At 40.8% G+C, this 24,270-nt stretch overlaps 1 protein-coding gene across 1 annotated transcript in view; it reads right to left on the bottom strand.

Moving 5' to 3' along the window:
* The window catches only part of LOC126092045 (KIF-binding protein), a 126,290-nt gene extending 103,871 nt beyond the window's left edge, over positions 1-22,419 (bottom strand). Inside the window, exons 1-2 of the mRNA XM_049907451.1 lie at positions 21,171-22,419; positions 6,953-7,101 (exon numbers count right to left, since the gene is read on the bottom strand). Coding sequence (XP_049763408.1) covers positions 6,953-7,101; positions 21,171-22,015 — 994 coding nt within the window. The 5' untranslated portion in view covers positions 22,016-22,419. The remainder of the gene's footprint in view (positions 1-6,952; positions 7,102-21,170) is intronic.
* Positions 22,420-24,270: the final 1,851 nt, after the last annotated feature.

Below are 24,270 nucleotides of genomic sequence, written 5' to 3'. Positions count from 1 at the left end.
TTGGTGTAGCCCAGAATATGGACTTGGAGGAAGCTATAATTGTGTGGTTGTATTGTAAGAAAAGGTGGAAATGCACAAACTGGGCATATCAAATTTTAAATGACAGGCTCTGTGTGACTCTATGTATTACCTTGTACCCACAACTGAGGGACAATGAATCTAAATTTTTAGTTACTTCAGAATGTTTATAAAATCATTTGATGACTTGCTCCCTCTCATCTAAGATTATATTAAAGCAGACCAGAATTCCATCAGATATTGCATTTCATGAAAAGGATGACTCGTAATTATTTTACAGTAAGTATTCATTTAGTTTTATCGGTGTTAACATTCAACAATTTAACAATCAGAAAACAAATGACATGGTGAACCATCAATGGAGACAACTGATGAAGTTGTCCTTGGTGCTAAATGCTCCCATGTGTTATATAACCACAATAATAAAAAAAAACTGTTGTGCAGCAAATTGTTTTCATGTGAATACTCTGATGTTGATGGCCAGGTGATGTCATTGTGCATGCTTTGGTGCTGTGTCATTATATTGTATGTATCTATCTTACAAGGGAAACTCCCCATTGCACACCCCTCAGATTTCATGGTAAGATGGCCCAATGGACAGCCCGTCAAAAACTGAACACAGATCAAGCATAAAAACAGGAAGAAAGTGTACTGAACTATGAAAAGAAGCAAAATAAAAAATGTGATTAGTCCAAGCTAACAAGTGCAATATGGAAAGGAGATGAACAGTCACAACATCATGGTTAAGTGGCCACCATATTTGACTGTGATAAGGACAATCCTTGTTCAAAACTGCCTCCTGCCACTTATTTATTTATTTTCACAACATTATGAACTGTCTATCCAGTCCTGTAGTCTTGGCAGTTGTCATACAGTATACTGGTTATGGAATATGAGTCATGTGGGAAGAATATGTTACTGTCACAAGTAAATGTGATGAATAGTGAGAGCAGGTGAGGTACCACATAGATGTCTCACAGAAATGAAAACAACAAATAAATGGATGTGAATTTCATTACAACAAAGGAATTCAAGAGTCAAAACTTACAAAACAGAATGCAACTTCAAAAACGTTAAAAACATATGTTTTCACAGAGAAACTGTGTGGTTGTGAAACTACTGCATTCACTTATTGCATCTTACATGACAAACTATTAAGTTTTCATCATTTCCTTGGGAGTATCACATTCACATTCATACGAACACCTAAATAGGGCAAAGGGGCATATCTCATTCAATTACCAGGCATACAAATCAGGTGCGTCGATAATAGATTCCTGTCATATGACACACATACTGTCACTGATGCCACTTATGACACACCTGATGTGTTTTCCAGTGGAGGATTCAGCTGACTTGTCACCTTGTCATCAAGCGTTTGTGATTCCCATTGGAAAGTCACTTCCTTTCCAATAGAGTAGTTGTGCAGAATCAACTGTCATTATAGGTCCCTCCCTCACACCTCGCTGTTGCAAATGGACATTACACTATGACACAAGCACAAATTTGAATACAGTGAACAGCAGAAAAAAAGTTGGCGGAAAAAAAAAATTTGGCTCAAGAGAGATTAGAACACGGTTTGGCCGTGACCACTTATCCACTTATCCACGACACCGTTGCTCTTTTAGCTTGCTCTACCTTGCACTTTATGTTTCTTCTTTGCCCCCACCTTTTTTTTTTCAGTTCAGTAGACCTTTTTCCCATTTGGCTTTGCTCCTTTAGCTTGCTCTACCTAGCGCTTTATGTTTCTACTGTGCCCCCCACCTTTTTTTTCCAGTTCAGTACACCTTCTTCCTGTTTTCGTGGTTGATTTGTGTTCAGTTTTTGATGAGCTGTCCACTGAGTCTTCTTACCACTAAATCTGATGGGGATGGGATGGCGAGTTTCCCTTGTTAGCTCTGAGCCGACTACGTTCAGGGATTTTCTTTATTTCATTCACCAAAGATAAGCAATACGAATTGTCTTCATCTGTCACATCATCTTTGTTCTCTGTTAATTTGGTGAACTCAGGATGCCTGTGTTCTATACCCCTTTCTAGAAATTTAGTGAGGTTGTCATCACTATCAATGGGTTTGAATTTCTTTGCTGGTTTGGAAGGTGGTGGTGCTAAGTGGATCGTTATTAGCCTTCACACTATTACTTCCTACTGCCTCAGCTTCATCTATGTTGATGCTCAAATTACTATGCCTTTCTCTAGCTGGTATGCAAGACTTTAGGAACAGGGGTCTTTTAAAGTGAAAGTAATCGTTCTTGCGAGCATCAGACCCTGATCTTCATTTCTTCATCACTCAAACGAAATTATCCATTAAGTTTTTCCATTTTGCCTGTATCAAAGAACCAGTAAAAAGTAATAGTTGTGTATATTAATCATTACAGGAATATTTCAAGTGGAGCCACACTAGTAATTTCAAATTGGAAAATTGACTACATCTGGTATTATTTGTCAAGTACACAAAATTACCTGCATGAAATTAAGAGAGACTGCAATGCCAAAACCAGATGAAGAAAAATGGATTGAAAAATCTAAAGAATTTAAACAGTATACAAAGTTTCCTCACTGCATCAGAGTTGTCAATGGTAAACATATAAGAATACAATATCCGGAACATTCAGGTTCCTTATACTTCAATCTTAAAATTTTTAAACTTTTTTCTCTAGTGCTGCTTGTGCTATGTGACACTATCACTTTATCAGGGTTGACACTGATACTTACGAAGAGACAGTGATTTAGGAATTCTCAGATATTCCAATCTATATCAAAAACTCACTAAAAACTAAATAGATACACACAAGCCATTGAGATCCTAATGCAGAACACAGTTGATTTAAAAAAAAAAGAAATTCAACTATTGCCTAACTTCAGTAAGTACAGGTGGGGGACAAAATCACGGAAAAACAAAAATAACAACACATTACCATTTGCAACATGGTGCAGAAAATCTGTTAGCATTCAAAACTATTTCCAGTTGACTCAGAACAGATAAGTACAAGTCCTGTAAGGTTTTCAAGGTAATGTTATACCATTATTCCTGCAAAATAGTGGCAAGTTCAGGTAACGTTGATGGAGGTGGATAGCGATCACGCACCCTTCGCTCCAAAATAGAACACAAAGGCTCAATAATATTAAGATCTGTTGATTGTGGTGACCAGAGGGGATGTGACAATTAACCCTTGTGCTCACAAAACCAGTCCTGGGTGATGCGAGCTGTGAGAACAGAGACCCTGTAGTCTGGAACACATCACTGCTGGGGAATGTATATATACTATGGAATAGACTTGATCAACCAAAATTGTCACATAATCCTTGGCAGTACTACAACCTTGTGGAGTAGCTATGGGCCCATGGAATATCACAATATGGCTGCCCATATCATCATCAAATCGTGACCATGTTTCACTCTTGGCAGCACGTAGTCTGTACTGTAGGCTTGGGACAGCATATGCCAGACATAAACTCGGCCAGAAATTGGGAACAGTGTGAGATAAGACTCATTCAACCAAATGATTTTCTTCTCACTCCACAGTCCAGGTTTTATGGCTTCAGCATCACATTTGTCAGTTATGGGCATCTGCATCACTGTTTTGGAATTCTAGCTCGCCCTCTGATTCCTAGCTTACAGAGTTCTTTTCATGTTGTTTTTGTGCTCATAGTGTTCGCAAATGTGACATTCAGTTCTGCAGCTGTCAACCCCTTATTTTTCATCACAATTCTCTTTGATGACCATCTGCCAAAATTTCTCAAAACACATTTTCATCCACATTTGAATTAGCATATGAAGGTTTTCGCTTTCCCTGTATGTGGATAAATCTTCAATATGGTGCCTATTGAAACACCATACACTTCAACTACGTTGGTTACAGAAGTACCGCCCCCCATATGAGCACTTAAAGTTTGTACACATTCAAATTCTTTTACCTCCAACATGGCCAACACTTGCAGATGCTGTTCGTGCTCAAATACAACAGCACCATCTGCAGGCTTGGCTAACATCTGCATTTATGTTCAAGCACACTTTCTTGTGGTGTTTTCCATGCTTCTGTCCAACCCCTGTTGGTACTTTGATTGTACTTTTGGTATAGTGTGTAATAAGTGGATAATACTACATCACCCATTAGATATCAGTGTGGATTGTGCAAAACACATTGTAAAAGTGATTACTGCACTTTGCAACTGTGTTTGCATGAGAAATGGATTTAAACTTGATGATACTTTAGAAGGAAATCTCAGAAGCATAAATACTACCCCACAGTGGGTGATCCATTTCACCAGCTGATAATGTTCAGGCCAAATTTACTAACTATTTTGTTAATGAAGGTACACTTAAACATGCACGCACCATACGATATGAACAAAGGTGTACTTCATAACAACAAAGTTTTTCTTAGTTATTCTCTTCTTTTTTTCCTCAGAGTCATTTCGCTTACAGAATATCAAAACCAATTCTTCTGAAGGTTGCTGTCTAGCAATTTCATTTTAAAATGATTCTGATGCACTATTCCAAATTGCCAGCCCTCTTGTCTGCTTCATCAATTAGTATCTCAATGTCAATATTCTAGACTTTGCTTTCACTCATTTTTCAAAATGTCCAACAAACAAAAGCAACAGAAACACGCAGAAGATACATCTGGACATGACAAACGCATGGTCAATTGAATAGCACATAGGTGCTATCTATTTTTCTAATTGCGTATGAATGTGCATTTGACTGCATCTAGAAACTTTTTCTGTAAAAGCTGTGTTAACATGTGTCAACATACTCTCATGTGATTGGTTGTTTTCCATCATGTGAACATAACCTTATAGAAACCATACTTTCTTCTGTAGTCAACGGCATTACGATCCATTCAGCTGTTTTCATTTTACAGCCTCTTGCTCATTTCCTTTTAAATGCACCTTATACAACATCACTTCTCCATGAACAGTCTTATAAGCTTCTACTGTTATCTACCAGGCCATTTATACAGCCCACAACACAAACCTATGGCCAAACTTTGAGGACACCTCTCACACACACAGGAGAAGGAAATATGTGACTTGGAATGAGTTCATGAACTCCTTATTTCCACAAAATTAACTATTGGAAACACTTAGGAGTAGAGGGTACCATCATATTATCTGAAACCATTTCTCACAGAAAATGTTCTGAAGCCATCTTGGTTGTACCTGGTTAAGCCGTAATTTTTAGTTTCACTACTAGAGTTTTGCCCTCCATTTCACCAAAGGTAATGTTGACATATAATTCATGTCACTGCCTGTGTTGTCACTCACTCTCCCACTCACTAACTTACTTTACTACTTTACTTATGTGCATCGCCAACCACTAACATGATTATTATAGTCTTGGTGAGAAGAGAATTTTTTACTAGCATTTGTCACACACTTGGCTTTCAGCAGAGTGCAATGTAAGTGTACACAAATGCTGAGATGAGAGGTGTCCATTAGACATCACAATAAAGTAAGTGTTTGTATCAAGAGAGATTTCCAAAAAGGAAGAGTGCCATAGTAGGACAACATTAGAAGCAAGTGATCACTCACTGTTTAAGGCAGTGTGGGATACTTAAGCCTGCTACTTGTGACTGGAGGCAGCCTGTGAGGACAAGAACACTGGAAATGAAGGAGGCAATTCTTCATGCCATGATGATACTAGCGTCAGCACAAGACAAGAAGTTACAAGAAGTAATGTCAATGACAAGACTGAATAGTGAGTGTTATATGATAACCTGCTGTATCCACACCATGTACAACAGGCTCTTTTAATGTTGTCTCAAGAGGCACAGACACCTATAAGCACTTGTCAGCTCACCAGTGGACAGATGCAGTACCGAAAACCCATCAGGTAGCGGTACTACAAGTATTCTGCACAAGTGTGAGTTACTCAAACACTCCTGTCTGCAGATGCTTGGCCAGTGCAATATAGTCGCATAGGCTGTCCATGCATAATCCGCTTGCCCACCTACACACACCTGAGCCCGTGGACAGCTGGCTGCCCACAGGTGAGTACTTGATCTGGAACAGCCTGATGTACTGTACATGCAGACAGTTTGAGCACCTGATTTTTCTGCACAGGTACACTTCTGTGAATAGTTTATTCAACACTGTGTCAAATCCACAGTTTAGTGTAACTGTGCTGCTCGCAGATGAAGCACCGTTTCAATTTTATGACATAGTAGTTTCACAGTTAGCATAGCTGGGATGGCAAAAGCATTCACATAACTTTTGAAGCATGTCATCAACTAAAATTTGCTATCAATGTTTGGGTTGGCATAGTTGGTGACTGTTAGGGGCTCATGTTCTTCCACCAGAAGTTAACAGACGAACACACAATAATTTCTTACAGAATATTCTATCTTACACACTAGAAGATGTGCCTTTATCAGTGTGCCAACATATGTACTTCGTGCATAATAGAGCAGCGTGTCATTTCAGTGTTGTCCATTAGAATCTAAACAAATGATTCCATAACCGAAGGAGAGGAAGAGGTACCAATTCTCTGACATCCATATTCTCTGGGCCTGAAACAACCTGTGTGTTTATTTGTGGGGTAATATAAAACTCTCATGTATCGAACCCTGTTACATGATGCAGAGTGTCTTCATTCTCATATTACTGAGGTCTGTAAATCCATGCGCAACATTAGAAAGATACATTAGGTCACTTGAGATTAACTCTCATGGCATTTTCACAGATTTATAAATACTATTGAAAGACAACTTGAACATTACATGTAGGAAAGAGTTTCCTTTTGTATTCTGGTACATTTCATTTCTGGCTGTTCCCCATGGTTAATGTACCATGAAGAGATATAGAAAATGAATTATAATGTGGAAATAAAATGTTTTGTCTCACATCTACATAACCTATTTTACTGTTGTATGTTTGAATAATATGTTCCGTAAGTTCAGAGATATATATATATATATATTTCCAGTATACCATTTTCATTTATTTGTTCAACTTCTTCAGATTGTTTTGTGGTTTCTCCTTGTTCCATTAATCTCTCTTTGGAATTTGACAGAAGCAAAAGACCATATTTAGCCCAACATCTTGTAACATCCGCTCTCCTATGGGCAAGACGTTCTCCCCTAAGTTAATAAATGAAAACAGTTATTAGAATTCAGTAAAACCATACCATCTAGCTTAAGAATTAGCAACTAAATAAACCTATGCAAGTGCTCAAACTTCAGCTTGACATGACTTTATTCATTAATTAAGTCTACACTAAAGCAGTTAATTTTTTTGAAAAATTCAGGTTAACTGAACCCACCAATAGTGGATGTTGGCTTCATATCAAAATGTAGTTGTGATGTGGCATGTGACCTTATTATGAGCACAAACAGAAAGAGAACGGAAGACTGACAATACTTCTTTTGTGTCTATTTTATAGTACGTGGTGACAGAATGACCTGTAGCATAGCCCAAGATCTACGTTAAGTTGGAAAGTGACAGTTTGGTTGTGAGGTGGTGAAGGCAATGAATGTGAGTATGAAATCTTAGCAATAGTGACATACTGATCTGTAGCCTATCCTGAGATCTAGGTTTACATTCAAAGATGGCATTCTGCCTGTGAGGAGAAAGTAGTGTCAAATTCTTCAGTTAATCCAAAACTCCTACTCTGTAATCCAACTGCTAAAAAAATGGTGGAGTTACAGACACTTAAATTGAGGAAAGAGTAAATGCAAATGAAGTGAGTTCCAGCATGCAGCAGTAAAATAAAAGTATATTGCAACATGAAATCATGCAGGTTATTAACAAAATTCACAGAAATGTGATATTCTGTACAGAATGTGATTCACTCAACATATGCATGAAATAATTAATACATTTAAAAATCTATATGAAGTAGATCACTGTCCATAAAATTTCAAATTACAAAAGCTGCAAATAACTACTGCATGATTTAATCATTTGATTATTAATGTGATTGCATAGGAGAACTGGCCGCAAGGAGGTGATGGAGATTGTTGGGGGTGGGAGGGAGGATAGGGGACTGCTACAAAAAATGTTAAGAAATCTGAAGAGGGAGAAGATTCAAAGTTGTACAATTTGATTAAGAAATTAAGAATTTAGAAAAGCACCAATGGCAGAAAGGTAGAATGGGGTGAGAAAGAAGGAAATCAACTGTGCCATCCAAAGGAACCACCCTAGCATTTGCCTGGAGCGATTTAGGGAAATCATGGAAGACCTAAATCTGGCCAGACACAGATCTGACTCACTGTTCTCCCAAATGCGTGTCCAGTGTGCTAACCACTGCACCACCCCACTCGGTGAGACCAGTAGAGTTGCAGAAATGAGGGGTACGTTCAATGCAATGAACAGTCTTGGTTCTTAGACCAAAGTGTGAAAGCAACTAAATCTTTTTGCCCTTTTTTCTCTTTCTTCCTCAACTCTATCATTAATTCCCTTGACTGGGGATACACACGCACTGTACAGAGAACATGCATAACTGGATTGGTTCTTTTTGTTCCATTACTGGCTGAAGATGGTGACACTAATGTTATATATTTCCAGCCTTTCCTACCTTGCAGTATTTTTACAAGTACGTCAAAATATTTAAGGAACACATGACAGTGTACACCCTCAAACAGTTTGTTATTTTCAATTACATACTCATATACCCTAAGTAATGCACTCAATTAGGAATACACAGAGTGGCAATGCGTATTTTAAGAGAGCAACAGAAGGAGAGCTTTACACACAATCAAATTAAGCTTATTTGAGACATAGCACTACCGCACATTCACAGAAATGGAGAAATCATTACATAATATGTCAGATATGATTTGTAAATAAAAAAAGAAACTTTAATTTGTAGAGTAAAATGATGGCGACTTTAATTCCCCACTTCCTCAATATAATTACGGTGTCTCACTGTCCCAGCAGCACCATGCCTGGATATATGGTTAGAGGATTGCAGTTACTAGAAACCGTTTCTGTACAACATCTCGTTAATTCCTTGTAATGATGTGCACCCATATTAGATTAAATTAGATGTACACATACTATTTGTTACAACATATCCACAAGAAGGAGATTCTCCAGGATGTAGAACATGTTAAAAAACAGAAATGTACAGTGTGGTTTCAGTTGCCTGAAACTGCAGTCGTGTGTGTGTGAGTTGGGTTTGTGCGTGGATATGTGTGTGTATGTGTGTGTGTGTGTGTGTGTGGGGGGGGGGGGGGGGGGGGGGGGGAGGGAAGAATGTGTGTGTGTGTGTGTGTGTGTGTGTGTGTGTGTGTGTGTATTGTTGACATAGGTCTCTGGTCGAAAGCTTTAGGTATGAAAATCTTTTTGTTGTGCCTATCTGCGACTCAGCATCTCCGCTACATAGTGAGTAGCCATTTCCTTCTCATAATATGGAAATATACAACAAATATTTACAAAGAAAAATAGATATACTGCACTAATGTACCTTCCACAGATCCTGAGATGGTCCTCACGGATATCGAATAAGTCAAAAAACCCTAAACATATTTTCATTTAAAAGTTAGTAACAAATGCATCATAAAATATGTAAATATTCAATACACTGAGGTGCACTTGATAATTTGTAGGCTACTGTAGCCATGTATCACGAAATACAAATATTTTACAATGTTATTTCACAATTACGAATAAAATAATTTTGGGTATTAGGTCACGTCATTACAAATCACTAAAACAAGTAAACTGCTGACGATAAGACCGACCTGCTGAGTCCTCTTCAGAGTGAAGCATACCGGTGGCAACTGTCTTCACATACATGGGGTGTCACTGGACAATTAGAAGAGAGGCTCCTATACAGGGGAATGTCTGTATGGCAGGCTATGCTATTCTGGTGGCTGATTAGAAGGCAACTCTAGTAAATGATTGGTAGGAAAGATAGTATCAGCAGGTTAAAGCTTATGCCACTCTAGTAAGTGACTTTTGGCAACTCTCATTGGTGAAGGGGTTGTGTTTACAAGCAATGGAGTGTTAAGTTCATATAGCAGGTCTCTTGTGTCTACTGTTTATGCTGTTAAACTTGGGTCAAGTGGTGTTGCTGGCTGGCGATGACACACGATCCGCCAGACTGGAATCGCTGGCAGCCAGGTTGTAAGTAACTCTTAACCATCCTCCGTGTCTGTGCTATTAGGGCATTTGTTTATTTCAATAGTCTCTCTTATATTTCACTGCTGTATCTGCAGCTGCCGAGAAATGATGTGAGGTTCTAGAAAACTGATGGAAATGCCACATTCCTGGTGGTGTTCAGCTGCTGCTGACTTCTTGCTCTTTACCAGTCATTAGTAATGTTCATGCTCCAACAAGTGAGTGCTAGTGGGTCTCCCAGTTTCACCAAAATACACTTCACTGCATTCACACTGAAATTCGTAAATGCCTGTAGTGTGGAGTACATCCACAGCATCCTTAGTGGACCTCAACAGATCTCCGAGCTTACAGCCACTCTGTAATATGGGTTTGATCCCTCCATAATGCAGAGCCTTGCCTACATGGTCACTGATGCTTCTAGCACAAGGTAGGCAATCAACAGGAAGAGTTTCTTCTATAAATTTATCCATTTTGTCTTTGTCATACCCCGTAGCTCGTTATATGTCTTTGTTGTTGTATCCATTCACACGGAATGTTATCTTCAGCTCTTTCAGTTCATGTTGTACCTGTTTAGCATCACTAATCTGGTGATACAATGATTACATTAATGTAATGAATCTGTACAGAAGTCTTGATTGTATATAATACTCCCATTTTTGATATTATTGGTAACATATACACATCAATCAGACCTGCTAAGAAATCCATCAATGGGTCTGCAATTGGACAATATATATACTGAAAATGTGTGTTTCTGAATAATTAACATCTTTCTGTAACAAAGTATGTGACTTTCAATCTTTGTGAAGATTATTCTTATTCCTAGTACTGACTCCATGAACTGAGCCACTCGTTTAAAAAAAAAATAGATATGTTTTTGATGAAGAATAAATATATTGGGAAGCAGTAGTCAGTATCCCTAGTTCCCCAAACAGACCTCTGCAGGATGTTCTTGAGTGCACATCACAAATAATTCTTACCACCCATCCCTGGCTCAGAAAATTTTAGCTTGGCTTGATGAGTTACCCCAAGAAATAATCCTACATGACATCTTGGAATGAAAGCAAGTGAATGATGCCAGCTTATTTATTTTATATCACTGTGCAAACAGAGACCCATTTAGGCACTTTATCAGTTCTGTGATAAGTTCTTCCCAGTTGAATTTATTATCAAGCCGTAATTCCAAGAAATTAATACTGTCAACTTCTATCTGCTTGTCATCATATTTTAGACACATACTGGTTTGGCTAGGAACCATTTATTAATGTCCATGGAGACTTTATTAACTGATTTTTCTAAGACTATATTTGATTTGCTATTTATTGCAATGACTGTATAAGGGCCACAAGATGGAACTTTGAAGGACACCACATGTAATTAGTTCCCAGTTGGATGATACCTGGTAGGTTAATACACATCTCTTTCCTAATGACATTTCTGCAGAGATATAGGATTTGAATCATTCTGCAGGATTTCCTGCTACACAGTAATATTCTAATTTACGAAAAAAGCTACTGTGATTCACTCAGTCAAATGTGTTTGACAAATCACAAAACGTCCTAGAAGCCTGTAATTTGTCTGATAAAGTAAGTACATTTTCACTGTTTGTGCAGATAGCATTCTCAACATCAGAACCATTTAGAAATCTGAACTGTGACTTCGACAACATATTAGTTATTGGTTGGTTGGTTTAAAAGAGGGGGGAAGGGACCAAACTATGATGTCATCAGTCCCTTATTCTGAAGGAAACAATGCCACAAGGGTGACAATAAGACAACAAAAAACAGAATGAAAAGAAAAACACAACAACGACTGAAGGGCAACAAACACTTAAATGCACAAAAGGGGACAAGAAACCACAAAGACACAAGAAACAGGCAGAAGAGATTAAAACAAGAAAGCATGTTCCCATGGCTGTCTGACCATGAGGATAAAAACAAAAAGCCAGCCACTCAGCAACACATTAAAACCCCCACCCTGAAATTCAGGGATTTTCTCTGCCTCGTGATGACTGGGTGTTGTCTGATGTTCTTAGGTTAGTTAGGTTTAAGTAGTTCTAAGTTCTAGGGGACTGATGACCATAGATGTTAAGTCCCATAGTGCTCAGAGCCATTTTTTTTTAACCCCACCCTGAAAGCACTAGGGTGGAGGACACACAGGGGCAAAGGACATGTGCTAAAACTTAGAGCAAAAGATAAAACTCACCCTCATGAATACAACATAAAACTAAAGCTGCTGTTGAGGCATTGTCGCCCAACACCGAAGGTAGGGTGCTGGGAAAGATAAAAGTTCGCCACAGAGTGGCTAAAAGTGGGCAGTCCAGCTACAGAACAACAGTCATTCATGAGCCACAGCGACACCGAGGTGGGTCCTCGTGACGGAGGAGGAAACCATGCATCAGCCACGTATCGCTAATGCGGAGGTGACAGAAAAGCAAACAGTCCCTGTGAGACACACGCATGGAGGTCTTCCACACATTCTTAGTTTCCTTAATGACACGCAGTTTGTTGTGCGTACTGAGGTTATGCCATTCTGTCTCCCAAAGCCGCAAAACCTTGCAGCGTAATACTGAAAGCCGGTCAGTTTCAGAGAAGCCAATCTCCATAAGGGGTTTCTGCATAGCCTGTTTGGCCAGCCTGTCAGCAAGTTTGTTGCCTGGGATTCTGACGTGACCTGAGGCCCAGACAAACACCACTAAATGACTGGACCGTTCCAGGCCACAGATGGACTCCTGGATGGTCGCTACCAAAGGATGACTAGGGTGGCACTGGTCGGGAGTCTGTAAGCTGCTCAAGGAGACAGTACACAGGAGAAATGACTTGCCTGGGCATGAGCAGATGTGCTCAAGAGCATGAGATATGGCCGCCAGCTCTGCAGTGAAAACACTGCAGCCATCTGGCAAGGAGTGCTGCTCTATATGTCCTCCATGAACATAGGCATAGCCAACGTGACCATCAGCCATCGAGCCATCAGTGTAAACCACTTCACGGTCCCAGTACATGTCGAGAATCGAGAGGAAATGACAGCGGGAAGTCATGAGGTTAACTGAGTCCTTAAAGCCATGTGAAAGGTCTAGGCGAAGCCGCAGCCTGGGTGTACACCATGGAGGTGTACATGAATGAACCACAAGTATATGTGGTAAAGGCAAGGACTCTAGTTCGGAGAGAAGGGATCGCACATGAACTGCAATCATAAACCCTGACCTGGGCCCCCGATGAGGGAAATGAACCGCTAAGGGGCGGGAAAAGGAGACGGTATTTTGGATGTGCAGGAGAACTATGAACGTGTGCAACAAAACTAGAGGGCAACTGTGCACACCTAACCTGCAATGGAGGGAATCCGACCTCCACCAGGACACTGGTCACCGGCCTCGTCCTAGGAGCTCCTGTCACTACGCGAAACCCGCAGTGGTGCACTGGGTCAAGTAAATGCAATGCTGAGAGTGCCACCGAACCATAAACCAGACTCCCATAGTCAAGGCGGGACTGAACAAGGGCTCTGTACAGCTACAGCAGCATAGAGTGATCTGCACCCCAGTTGATATTGCACAGGCAATGGAGGGCTTTGAGATGCTGCCAGCACTTTCGCTTAAGCTGATGAAGATGAGGAAGCCAAGTCAATCGGGCATCGAAAACCAGCCCTAAGGATCGGTATATCTCCACTACAGTGAATGGATCATCATCAAGATAAAGTTCTGGTTCCGAATGAATGGTACAATGCCAACAGAAGTGCATAACACATGACTTTGCGGCCAAAAACTGGAAACTGCACCTTGTAGATGGCTCCCTATAGGCGCCGTCAGCAACACCAGTACTGGTGGACAAGTACAAAATGCAGAAGTCATCTGCATACAGAGATGGTGAGACAGACGGCCCTACAGCTGCTGCTAGACCATTAATGGCCACTAAAAATAGAGTTACACTCAATACAGCGCCCTGCGGGACCCCATTCTCCTGGATATGGGGCAAACTATGGGAGGCACCAGCTTGGACATGGAAATTACAAAGCGACAGGAAATTTTAGATAAAAATCGAGAGTGGGCCTCAGAGACCCCACTCGTATAATGTGCCAAGGATATGAAGTTGCCAGGTCATGTCATACGCTTTCGTAAATCAAAAAAAAATATGGCAACCAGATGTTGGTGTCTAGAAAATGCTGTTTGGATGGCAGACTCGAGGGACACAAGATTATCAGTGGTAGAGCGTCCATGGCAGAAGCAGCCCCGGCATTGGAGCCAGTAGGCCATGTGACTCCAGGAACCAACCCAAACGCCGACACACCACATGTTCCAGCAGCTTACAAAGAACACTGGTGAGGCTGATGGGCCGATAGCTATCCACATCAAGTGGGTTTTTACCAGATTTAAGCTCCGGAATGCTGGTGCTCTCCCACCATTGTGATGGAAAGATGCCATCGCACCAGATCCAGTTGAAGATCATGAGGAGATGTTGCTTGAAGTCAGATGAGAGATGTTCAATCAGCTGACCGTGGACCCGATCTGGCCCAGGAGCTGTGTCATGGCAATGTGCAAGGGACTGAGGAGTTCCCACTCTGTAAATGGAGCGTTATAGGGTTCACTGTGGCATGTAGCAAACGAGTGGACTTTCCTTTCCATCTGTCGTTTGAGGGTGTGAGAGGCTGGGGGGTAGTTCTCCGACGCAGAGGCTCAAGCATAGAGCTCAGCAATCACATTTGTGTCGGTAGACAACATGCCATTGCTGTTAATGCCAGGGACAAATGTTGGGGTCTGGTGCCCAGAAAGATGTCTGATCTTCGTCCAGACTTGGGTAGGTGACGTATGGCACCCAATGGTCGAGACATAAATCTCCCAACATTCCTGCTTCCGTCTTTTGAAAAGCAGGTGAATGTGGACATCGAGCCGCTTAAAGGCTATGAGGTGCTACAGGGAAGGGTGCCACTTATGCCGCTGTAGAGCCCGCCGACACTCCTTAATTTCCTCTGCAACTTCCGGCAACCACCAAGGGACTGCCTATCACCGGGGGCACCCTAAAGAACGAGGGATCGTGTTTTTCACCACATTAACGATTGTTGTAGTCACCTGCTCAACCATCACATCGATGTTACACGTGGAGGACAGTCAACAGTGACCACAGAGGTGAAAGTTTCCCAGTCTGCCTTGTTTAAAGCCCACCTGGGCAAGCATCTGTGGGCCTGATGCCGGAGCAGTGACAGGAAGATGGGAAAGTGGTCACTACCACACAGGTCGTCATGTGCTCTTCTGTGGATAAATAGAAGTTGTCCTGGGCTGCAAATGGATAAATCAATGACCGAGTAACTATCACAAGCCATACTGAAATCTGTGGCGGCCCCAGTATTTAAGAGGCAGAGGTCGAACTGAGGCAGTGAAGTTTCAACATCTCTGCCTTGGCCAGTAAGCACAGTGCCACCCCACATGGGGTTATGGGCGTTAAAATCTCCCAAAAATAGGAAAGGTTTAGGGAGTTGATCAATCAGTGCAGCTAATACATTCAGGGGTACTGCACCATCTGGAGGAAGATATACATTGCAGACAGTTATTTCCTGTGTATTCCTTATTCAGACAGCCACAGCTTCAAGAGGGGATTGATGGGGCACAGTTGCACTACAGACTGAGTTAATACAAACTCCATCTGACACTCGATTATAGTCTTTACGGTTTCTGTGGGGCAATGCAGAAAGCAGGTGTAAAACTTAAAAGTTACCATAGCTTAGCCAGGCAGTGGAAAAAACCACTGCAATTCCACTGGAGGATGAAATTATAAGACTGGGAAGGCACGGGAAATTCAATGGGGCAGTTTACGCCTCAGGGTCACCTGCTGCCACCAACTTATTGCCTGAGCAGACGGTATCCATTGTGCCGGAGGGTCCGGCGAGATCTAGGTCCTTAGTGGACGCCAGAATCTCCACCTCACCCCAGACGCAGAGCTCGCAGGTAGCGGCGGTGTGGGTGCCACCACAATTTCCTTAGTCTTAGGAGTCTTCTTTTTGAACTTTTCTCACTGCTACTTGGGTTTCTCTGGCTGGGAAGGCTTCACTGTTTCAATCTCCAGAACTGAGGAGAATTGTGAAGCCCTACGACCAGCTGCTTTTGGGCACTTCAGCCACTGGTGGGTGTCATGTTTCCCACTAGCAGAAACCTGGGAAGGGAGTGACCCAAGGGATCCCTTCCTGGTGAGAGGAGCCGAAGAAGACTTATGCTTCTCCGGCTGCGAAGTGGGGTTGGTGTCCCCGATGGTTGGAGGGGCAGTGCTCCCGACGTAGGTGGTGTGGGAGCAATAGGGGGGAACTGCCCCACTGCAGGTGTAGCCTTCTGGCTCTGAGAGCCGACTGGAATTCGCAGAACTGCTGGGGGCAACCATTGTTCTCGTAGCGGAAGAGTATGAGGTGGTCATAGCCACAGGATGTAGGGGCTCATATTTTCTCTTAGCCTCAGTGTAGGTCAGTCGGTCCAGGGTCTTGTATTCCATGATTTTCCTCTCTTTCTGTAAAATCCTCCATTCTGGCGAGCACTGTGAATGAAGCTCTCCGCAGTTGACACAGATGGGAGGAGGCGGGGCACATGGAGTATTGGGATGTGATGGAAGTCCACAATCTCGACATGTAACACTGGAATTACAGCGTGAAGACATATGGCCGAACTTCCAGCACTTGAAGCACCACATCGGGGGAGGGATATATGGTTTGACATCACAGTGGTAGACCATTACCTTGACCTTCTCAGGTAATGTGTCACCCTCGAAGGCAAAGATGAAGGCACTGGTGGCAACCTGATTATCCCTCGGACCCTGATGGATGCGCCGCACGAAATGAACACCTCACCGCTCTAAATTGGTGCACAGCTTGTCGACAGACTGCAAAAGAAGGTCCCTGTGGAATATAATATCCTGGACCATATTTAAACTCTTATGTGGCGTGATGGTAACAGAAACATCTCCCAACTTGTTACAAGCGAGTAAAGCCTGTGACTGGGCAGAGGGTGCTGTTTTCATCAAGACTGACCCAGGGCGCATGGACAAGCCCTCTACCTCCCCAAACTTGTCCTCTAAATGCTCTACAAAAAACTGTGGCTTCATTGAAACAAAGGAGTCTCCATCAGTTCTTGTACATACGGGGTGAAAAAAGGTTCGCTGCCATCCTTAGCTTGGCATTCCTCCCATAGTGTGGCCAGGGAGGGGAATGATTTAGGGTCATACTTTCTTGCACTGTACTGAGACTTTGAACACTTAAAGACTGCTGGTGTCTGATCACCAGCAAGTGATGATGTGGTGTGCGTCATCTGCCCTGATGCCATCCACTCCAACCAGGGGCCCTCCCCACGGGCGCCACCCAGCCACAGCAAAAGCCACCTGGCAGGATGTCCTCTGACGAGAGTCCTGCTGCCCCAGGGTGATGGGCATCTACTCTTCGGCATACATGGGGAGTTAATGGTGCAGGTATCAGCAGAGTGATCCCTGTGTTGTCAGGGAGCTACAACCAACAGGGTACATGGCGGCCCCACCACAACGGACTGGCTACCATGCTGGATATCAGATGCAAAGAAGTCCATGGCCATCGTCGGCGCAGAAAGCGACACTGCACAGTGCATGGTGGAAAATGCACCCACGAAGATGTCCTAGCCCAAGAGATGGAGAATGAGCTGAACTGCAATGTGACGACAAGAAAGTGGGCTAAAGATCTAAAGGCACAATGGACATGATGCACTATGTAAGGCGCTCTTCCCCAATTGGCTCACTCTTCGGGAAAATTTTGAAAATGGAGGTCAAACCCTACAGGGGACCTATCACATAAAGGCTGAAATGTGTGAGACTCCTGTTAGTCACCTCTTACGACAGGCAGGAATATCTCGGGTCTATTCTAATCCCCGGACCCGCAGGAAGGTATTAGTTGTTGGAAGATGGTCAAGAAGTCAATCGTATATCACCTTTATTTAAATTTTCAAGCATGCAAGCAAAAGTGAGGATGGATAGAAATTTGTTGGCATTTCTTTTTTCTTCTCTGTTGAACAAAGGTTTAATTTCAGCAAATTCCAACCATTCAAGATATGTTCCACTGATAAATGATTGGTTACATGGATAACTTAATATGTTACTAAACTCTTTAATTAACTTTGTTGATGTTTTATCACAGGACTAGACTTTTTAAGGACTTTATGGTGAACATTACTTCTACTGATGCAGTGATGACGATATCGATATTACTGAAATTATTTGTAGTGACTGGTCCAAGATATTCCGTGGCACCAACCACAAAACTTGACACCCGAATGTCAGCAGGTTATTTCATCAAGGGAATTTACAAGTGACGGTTTTGAAGAAATTATTCTGGTGCTTGTTCAAAGTCACTGATGAAAATCCTGGTACTTGAGCTCTACTTATGTTGAATGCTACACTAGTGGCTTAACTATCTTGCTTCATAACTCAGAGAAAAGATTGTCACACTGAAAAAAAAAGAGAGACCAAAATGTAAGACAAAAATTGGCTGCAGAGGAAAAAGCAAAACATAAGTTAATAAAAAGGATCAATTCACAAGGAAAAGTTAAAGAGAAGCTATGAAATGCAAACGATTGATGAGAATGGCAAACAAAAGTGATGGCAATGGAAACAACAAATACAGTAGACAGAGGTGTGTGTGTGTGTGTGTGTGTGTGTGTGTGTGTGTGTGTGTGTGTGTGTAGAGGGGGAGGGGGGGGGGCAAAATATTGTCAGTTTCAACCTTATACAACTTATCCAAGGCATATTATAGTGGCAATTAAAATATTCTATTTCAGAAGTTAGATTTTTATGGAATTAATGGCTATGCATGGCTTGTTTACTTTCTATTTTAGATAAATGCATACGGAAAGTTAAAATAAGTAATTCAAAAAATTCACAGTGAGATACCATATCACTTACATAAAAAGAAATTTATAACATTTTTTTTCACAAGATTCACAAATCTTCTGTCCTTCTTGTGATCTTTTAATGAGTTGCCATTTCCAGAATGAATTTTTCAGTCCGCGTTGGAGTATGTGCTGTTTTTTTTAAGTCCTGGCAGATAGGACAGGCTGCCACTCCAATACTCAAATTTGCAACCTGGATTTTTACAGGCATCTTACCAAATGACATTACAGGCACAACTCCCAACCTGCCTTCACAGCTTCTAATCTGCTACACTTATCTCTTACTTTCCAAAAGCATTCCTGCTTATAACAGTGGACTCACAGTCCTGTATAAAAATATATGTGGAGGAATGGCTTAGCTATAGCCTACAGAAAGCTTCCACAATATATCTTTCAACCTGACAGCTGAGTCTTCATCTGATGGCAGCCAAGAAGCTATTTAGTGAGTAAATAAAACTTACTCTTGAATGTCAATTGTTTCTGTTTTTGCTCTTCATATCATGTTACAATAAGCAAATTTAGAACCCAGAGAAAACCGCAACTAACTGGCGAATGAAGTTGTTCAATCTTTACAATCTGTTCCGTATCATAAATAAGGTCTCTACAAGAAATAAATATCTGATTATCTATAAATAGCTAGGGTGTGGCCTAATACTGAGATTTTTTTGAAAACAAGTATAATTTTTGTCAAATAACACACTGGAAAAGAATGAAAATTAAGGTCAAGCGACTTGTTGATGAGGAGGCAATTAGAAATTAAATACATGCTAGGACTGCACAGGATAGAGTATGAAATGACCACAGCATTCTCAAAGAAATTATGCCATCATTTGCCTTTAGTGATTCAGGAAAACAAACAGAAGCCTAACTCTGGATTTTAATTTGATGTATTTACCAACCCTGGCAGCACCTCACAATGATATAGAATTTGCCGTCATAATCAATGACAATAAATTGATCAAAATATACGCATTCACAGAATATACACATATGTGGTATGCTGGGCGTGAACTTTCTGAAGGAACCACTCTAGCATTTGTCTGAAATAATTTAGAAAATCACAGAAAATCTAAATAAGGATGGCCAAACAGGGAAAACTCCATCCTCCTAAATATGAGGTCAGAGTGTTAACAACTGCACTGCTTAATTCAGTTGGTACCTATCATACAATGTTAATTTGATTTGCACACAACCTGCAACAAACACTTTATAGTGATGAGGGCACATAAACTGAAGACCTGTATTTCAAATACAAGCCTAGTATCATAACTACTGCTCCAGCTCACTCAGTAATATATGCCATACTAAAATGTTTAACAAGACCAGAACAGAACAGAGCTCCACAGAACCTGAAAATTAGGAGCCATCTGATCACATTTTCATTGAATACTTCCATGTCATTTCCTCTCTTCTTACACTTCTTCCCTTGCACTCCTGGTAGACTTATATTTGTCTTACGTTCTACAGCACATTTTTTGGCGTCACCGCTAAACTCTCTTGTCTCCTTCATTCATGAGTGAATTGGTGCAATTATTTTCTGTTTGTGTTTCTTTTAGCTATGACTCATTACTTGTTCCAATAAACATATCCACTGATTCAGATTTTAAAATTTTGTTTAGTGTGTGTCATAGCAAATCACAAATAGTCTTTTGTACTTAATTTAACAACGTGCCAACAATGGATACAAGCTATGATGGTGCACTTTCATAATATGTACCAAACATCAACTAAAAATTAAATATCATAAGGTGAAACTAGTAACATCATCATATTATTACATAAACACACACAAAGGTCACAAGTTTATATGAGTTGTTAATAACAGCCGTTTAGGAGCTGCTGCTAGCAATAATAGCAAATGCTGCAGTCCACTGTACATTTAAAATGCTGTCTCACTACTAAAGACTAATCTAAACTGTCAGTCTTCCACTTTATGCTTCCATCATTTATTAACAGTTCTAAACATTCTAATGTTAACCTTCCTAAATCTTAATTGCTCTGCCCCAAAAAACGGCTCTGTATTTTTATGTCCAACAAAAATATTGATACTGTCTGACATGGCAACTGAGAATATTTTCCTACGTCAACAGTTGTGATCACAAAGCAGCAATGACTTTGGTTACATGATGATTTCTCCAATCACTCTAGCCATTTGCAGAAACTAGTAATCAAGTCATAACAAATTTCGAACTTTAGTAGCATACTTACCGTGCAGCTAACTCCTCCTCATTGCAATTCATATGACCCATTTCACCTTCATATTGATCAAGAATGAATGAAGCAGCAGCGAGATGATGCCTGGCTTCTTTAAAACCAACTTTTTCCATTAAGTACTGTGATAATGTGGCTGCATTCAAAGCCCAATCAATAGGATCAAAATCTTTTGTCTCCAGTTGTCTTTTAAGCGTTGTGTGGCAATATATAGCAGACTTCCTATTGTCACTCAATGCGCCGTATATTTGTGCCAAGTAATACAATGTCAATGTGTGTGTTTTTTCCAATGATGTACCTGGCCCTGAACTATATGTTTCGGGAACAGTGGCTTTAAATATACTGGGTGCATCAGTGGCAGGTAGATTAATTTCTTTAGAGTAAGTCTTATACAGGGTTTCTGCTTGTTCTAAAAATTCCTGAGATTTCTTTGGTTGGTCTCGTTGTGACCACAATAGTCCAAGTTGATTTAAAGCTGTTATCTGAGAAATAATGTATTCTGGCCTTAAAGCATCATCAGAAAGACATTCAACACATTTCATTAGTTGCTCTTCCCCAGTTGATAGCTCCTCTGTATCTAACGATACCGTTCCCAACAACAACCACACAATTCCAAGCATTGCTTTCACTGTCGCATAATCCGAGTTTTCTGCGTTAATATCGTCGAGAATGTTCACTAGTTTCGATTTCATTTCAGTTAAAATTTTACTGGCAGCATATTTTGAGCGGTATGGAGCACTCTCGGGATCAGATTTTGATTCTTCTTCTATCAACAAACAAGCTTTTTCATACTTCTCTCTCAATTCAATAAATACTTCTCTAAAATCACCACTTGGCTCCATTTCGCTTACAATCGTTTTACGGCTCTAAAGAGATTGAAACCGAGGAGCAGCGTCGCATAAACTTCCAACACTGTTTACAAATATTTCACTCTACTCTTTCGTTCTGAAAGTCCAATGTTTAGTACACTGTACAACATTGCATATCTCCTACTGCACGTAATATGTCGTTGGCAACATTGAGAACACATAAATGCGCCGTAAACATAGACAACATTTATCCTATTTCTGGCACAATACGCAAATTTTCATTACGAGACAGTGTCACTCAAACACTTACGCCAATGCTGTCAAAATCTACTGTCACACACTTTGACAGACTACGTCACAAAACTCATCTTGGTCTGTTTACTATTGTGTTCTATCTCCAATATCAAAGTTATTAAACGCACTTCGCAGGTCTATATCTTCGACCATAATGGTCGACCATAATGGTCGAAGGTCTATATGGTCTATGGAGTGCAGCGCAGATATTACATGTGCGCAACCAATATCTGTGCAGACAAATCGTAGCATGAGGACAGCAGTTCGTCACAAATCTGGCGTACAAAACAGGTTTGACTCAGCTTTTTGTTCAATCAAGTGTTTCCCGTCTGTGTGTGCTCAGTGAATTCTAAAATGGCTGGTACGTGTCAGAGCGCTACAGAGTCAGTCGTTGAATTTATTGAAATTACACTGATCATTGTGACCATCGACCTACTACAGCAACTGGGTGACTTGTGTGTCCAGATGTGGTGCCAACTCCCTGCATCGACCTACCAAGGCCTCATTGCGTCCATTGCCACGAACTGTCACAATTGTTCACGCCAAAGGTGGACACACCGGCTATTATGTAAGTAGTCATAAAGTTCTGGCTGATCAGTGTGTAGGTGTCACACGAGTTTGTAGAAAATTAAAGGCAAGGAATACGCACTCAAGGTAAGATGGCAGCTGTTTACAATTCCTTAATAAAGAAAAAGTATTGGAGGGCAGGAGGATATAAGATGAACATCAACAAAAGCAAAACAAGGATAATGGAATGTAGTCAAATTAAATCGGGTGATGCTGTGAGAATTAGATTAGGAAAGGAGACGCTTATAGTAGTAAATGAGTTTTGCAATTTGGGGAGCAAAATAACTGATGATGGTCGAAGTAGAGAGGATATAAAATGTAGACTGGCAATGGCAAGGAAAGTGTTTCTGAAGAAGAAACATTTGTTAACATCGTGTGTAGATTTAAGTGTCAGGAAGTTGTTTCTGGAATTATTTGTATGGAGTGTAGCCATGTATGGAAGAGAAACGTGGACGATAAATAGTTTGGACAAGAAGAGAATAGAAGCTTCCGAAATGTGGTGCTACAGAAGAATGCTGCGGATTAGATGGGTAGATCACATAACTAATGAGGAGGTATTGAATAGAATTGGTGAAAAGAGAAATTTGTGGCACAACTTGACTAGAAGAAGGGATCGGTTGGTAGGGCATATTCTGAGGCATCAAGGGATCACCAATTTAGTATGGGAGGGCAGTGTGGAGGGTAAAAATCGTAGAGGGAGACCAAGAAATGAATACACTAAACAGAATCAGAAGGATGTAGGTTGCAGTAGGTACTGGGAAATGAAGAAGCTTGCACAGGATAGAGCAGCATGGAGAGCTGCTTCAAACCAGTCCCAGGACTGAAGACTACAACAACAACAACAATAAAGAAAATATGAGCATTTGCCTCTATGGCAAAAAGGTGAACAGTAATGAAAAAATCATTGCAGGCTGTTTACTCAAAAGGTCTAATCAAAGCAATGAAATCTGTTGGTACAAGCTGTGCAGAGTATCATTCGATCATTAGGTCCTGCGATTACTTAATACAATGGAACCAGACTACACAAAAACTCCCTCAAACAATTGTTAGCTTTATTTATCACAACCACAGTCGACAGTTTGTTCCACCATTCCGAGCTTGCAATTGAAAATAAGTTAGCATGCAGGGAACAAACAGCAGAGTTATCTCATAACTATGCACAAACTAACTCTGTGCATGGAAGATACAAAAATATAAAAATCATAATCAAAGAATAAAAAACAGATATATATATATATATATATAAAACACAGTGACTCTGGTGACTGCTGCAAAGAGTTTAATGGCAGGACTGTTTGTTAATTGTGTGATGTTCCCACATAATCTATTCGATCTGGAGTCTGTGACAGAGATATGCAAACCAAATTTGTGGTATTTTTATCTCCTCTGCTCCCTGAATGATAAAGAAATACTAAGATCCAACAGGA

Source organism: Schistocerca cancellata, chromosome 7 (genome assembly GCF_023864275.1).
Source record: "Schistocerca cancellata isolate TAMUIC-IGC-003103 chromosome 7, iqSchCanc2.1, whole genome shotgun sequence".
In the NCBI taxonomy this organism is placed as follows: Eukaryota; Metazoa; Arthropoda; class Insecta; order Orthoptera; family Acrididae; genus Schistocerca; species Schistocerca cancellata.
Note: the sequence above shows the minus strand (reverse complement) of the source record. Positions and strands in the feature narration are given on the sequence as shown.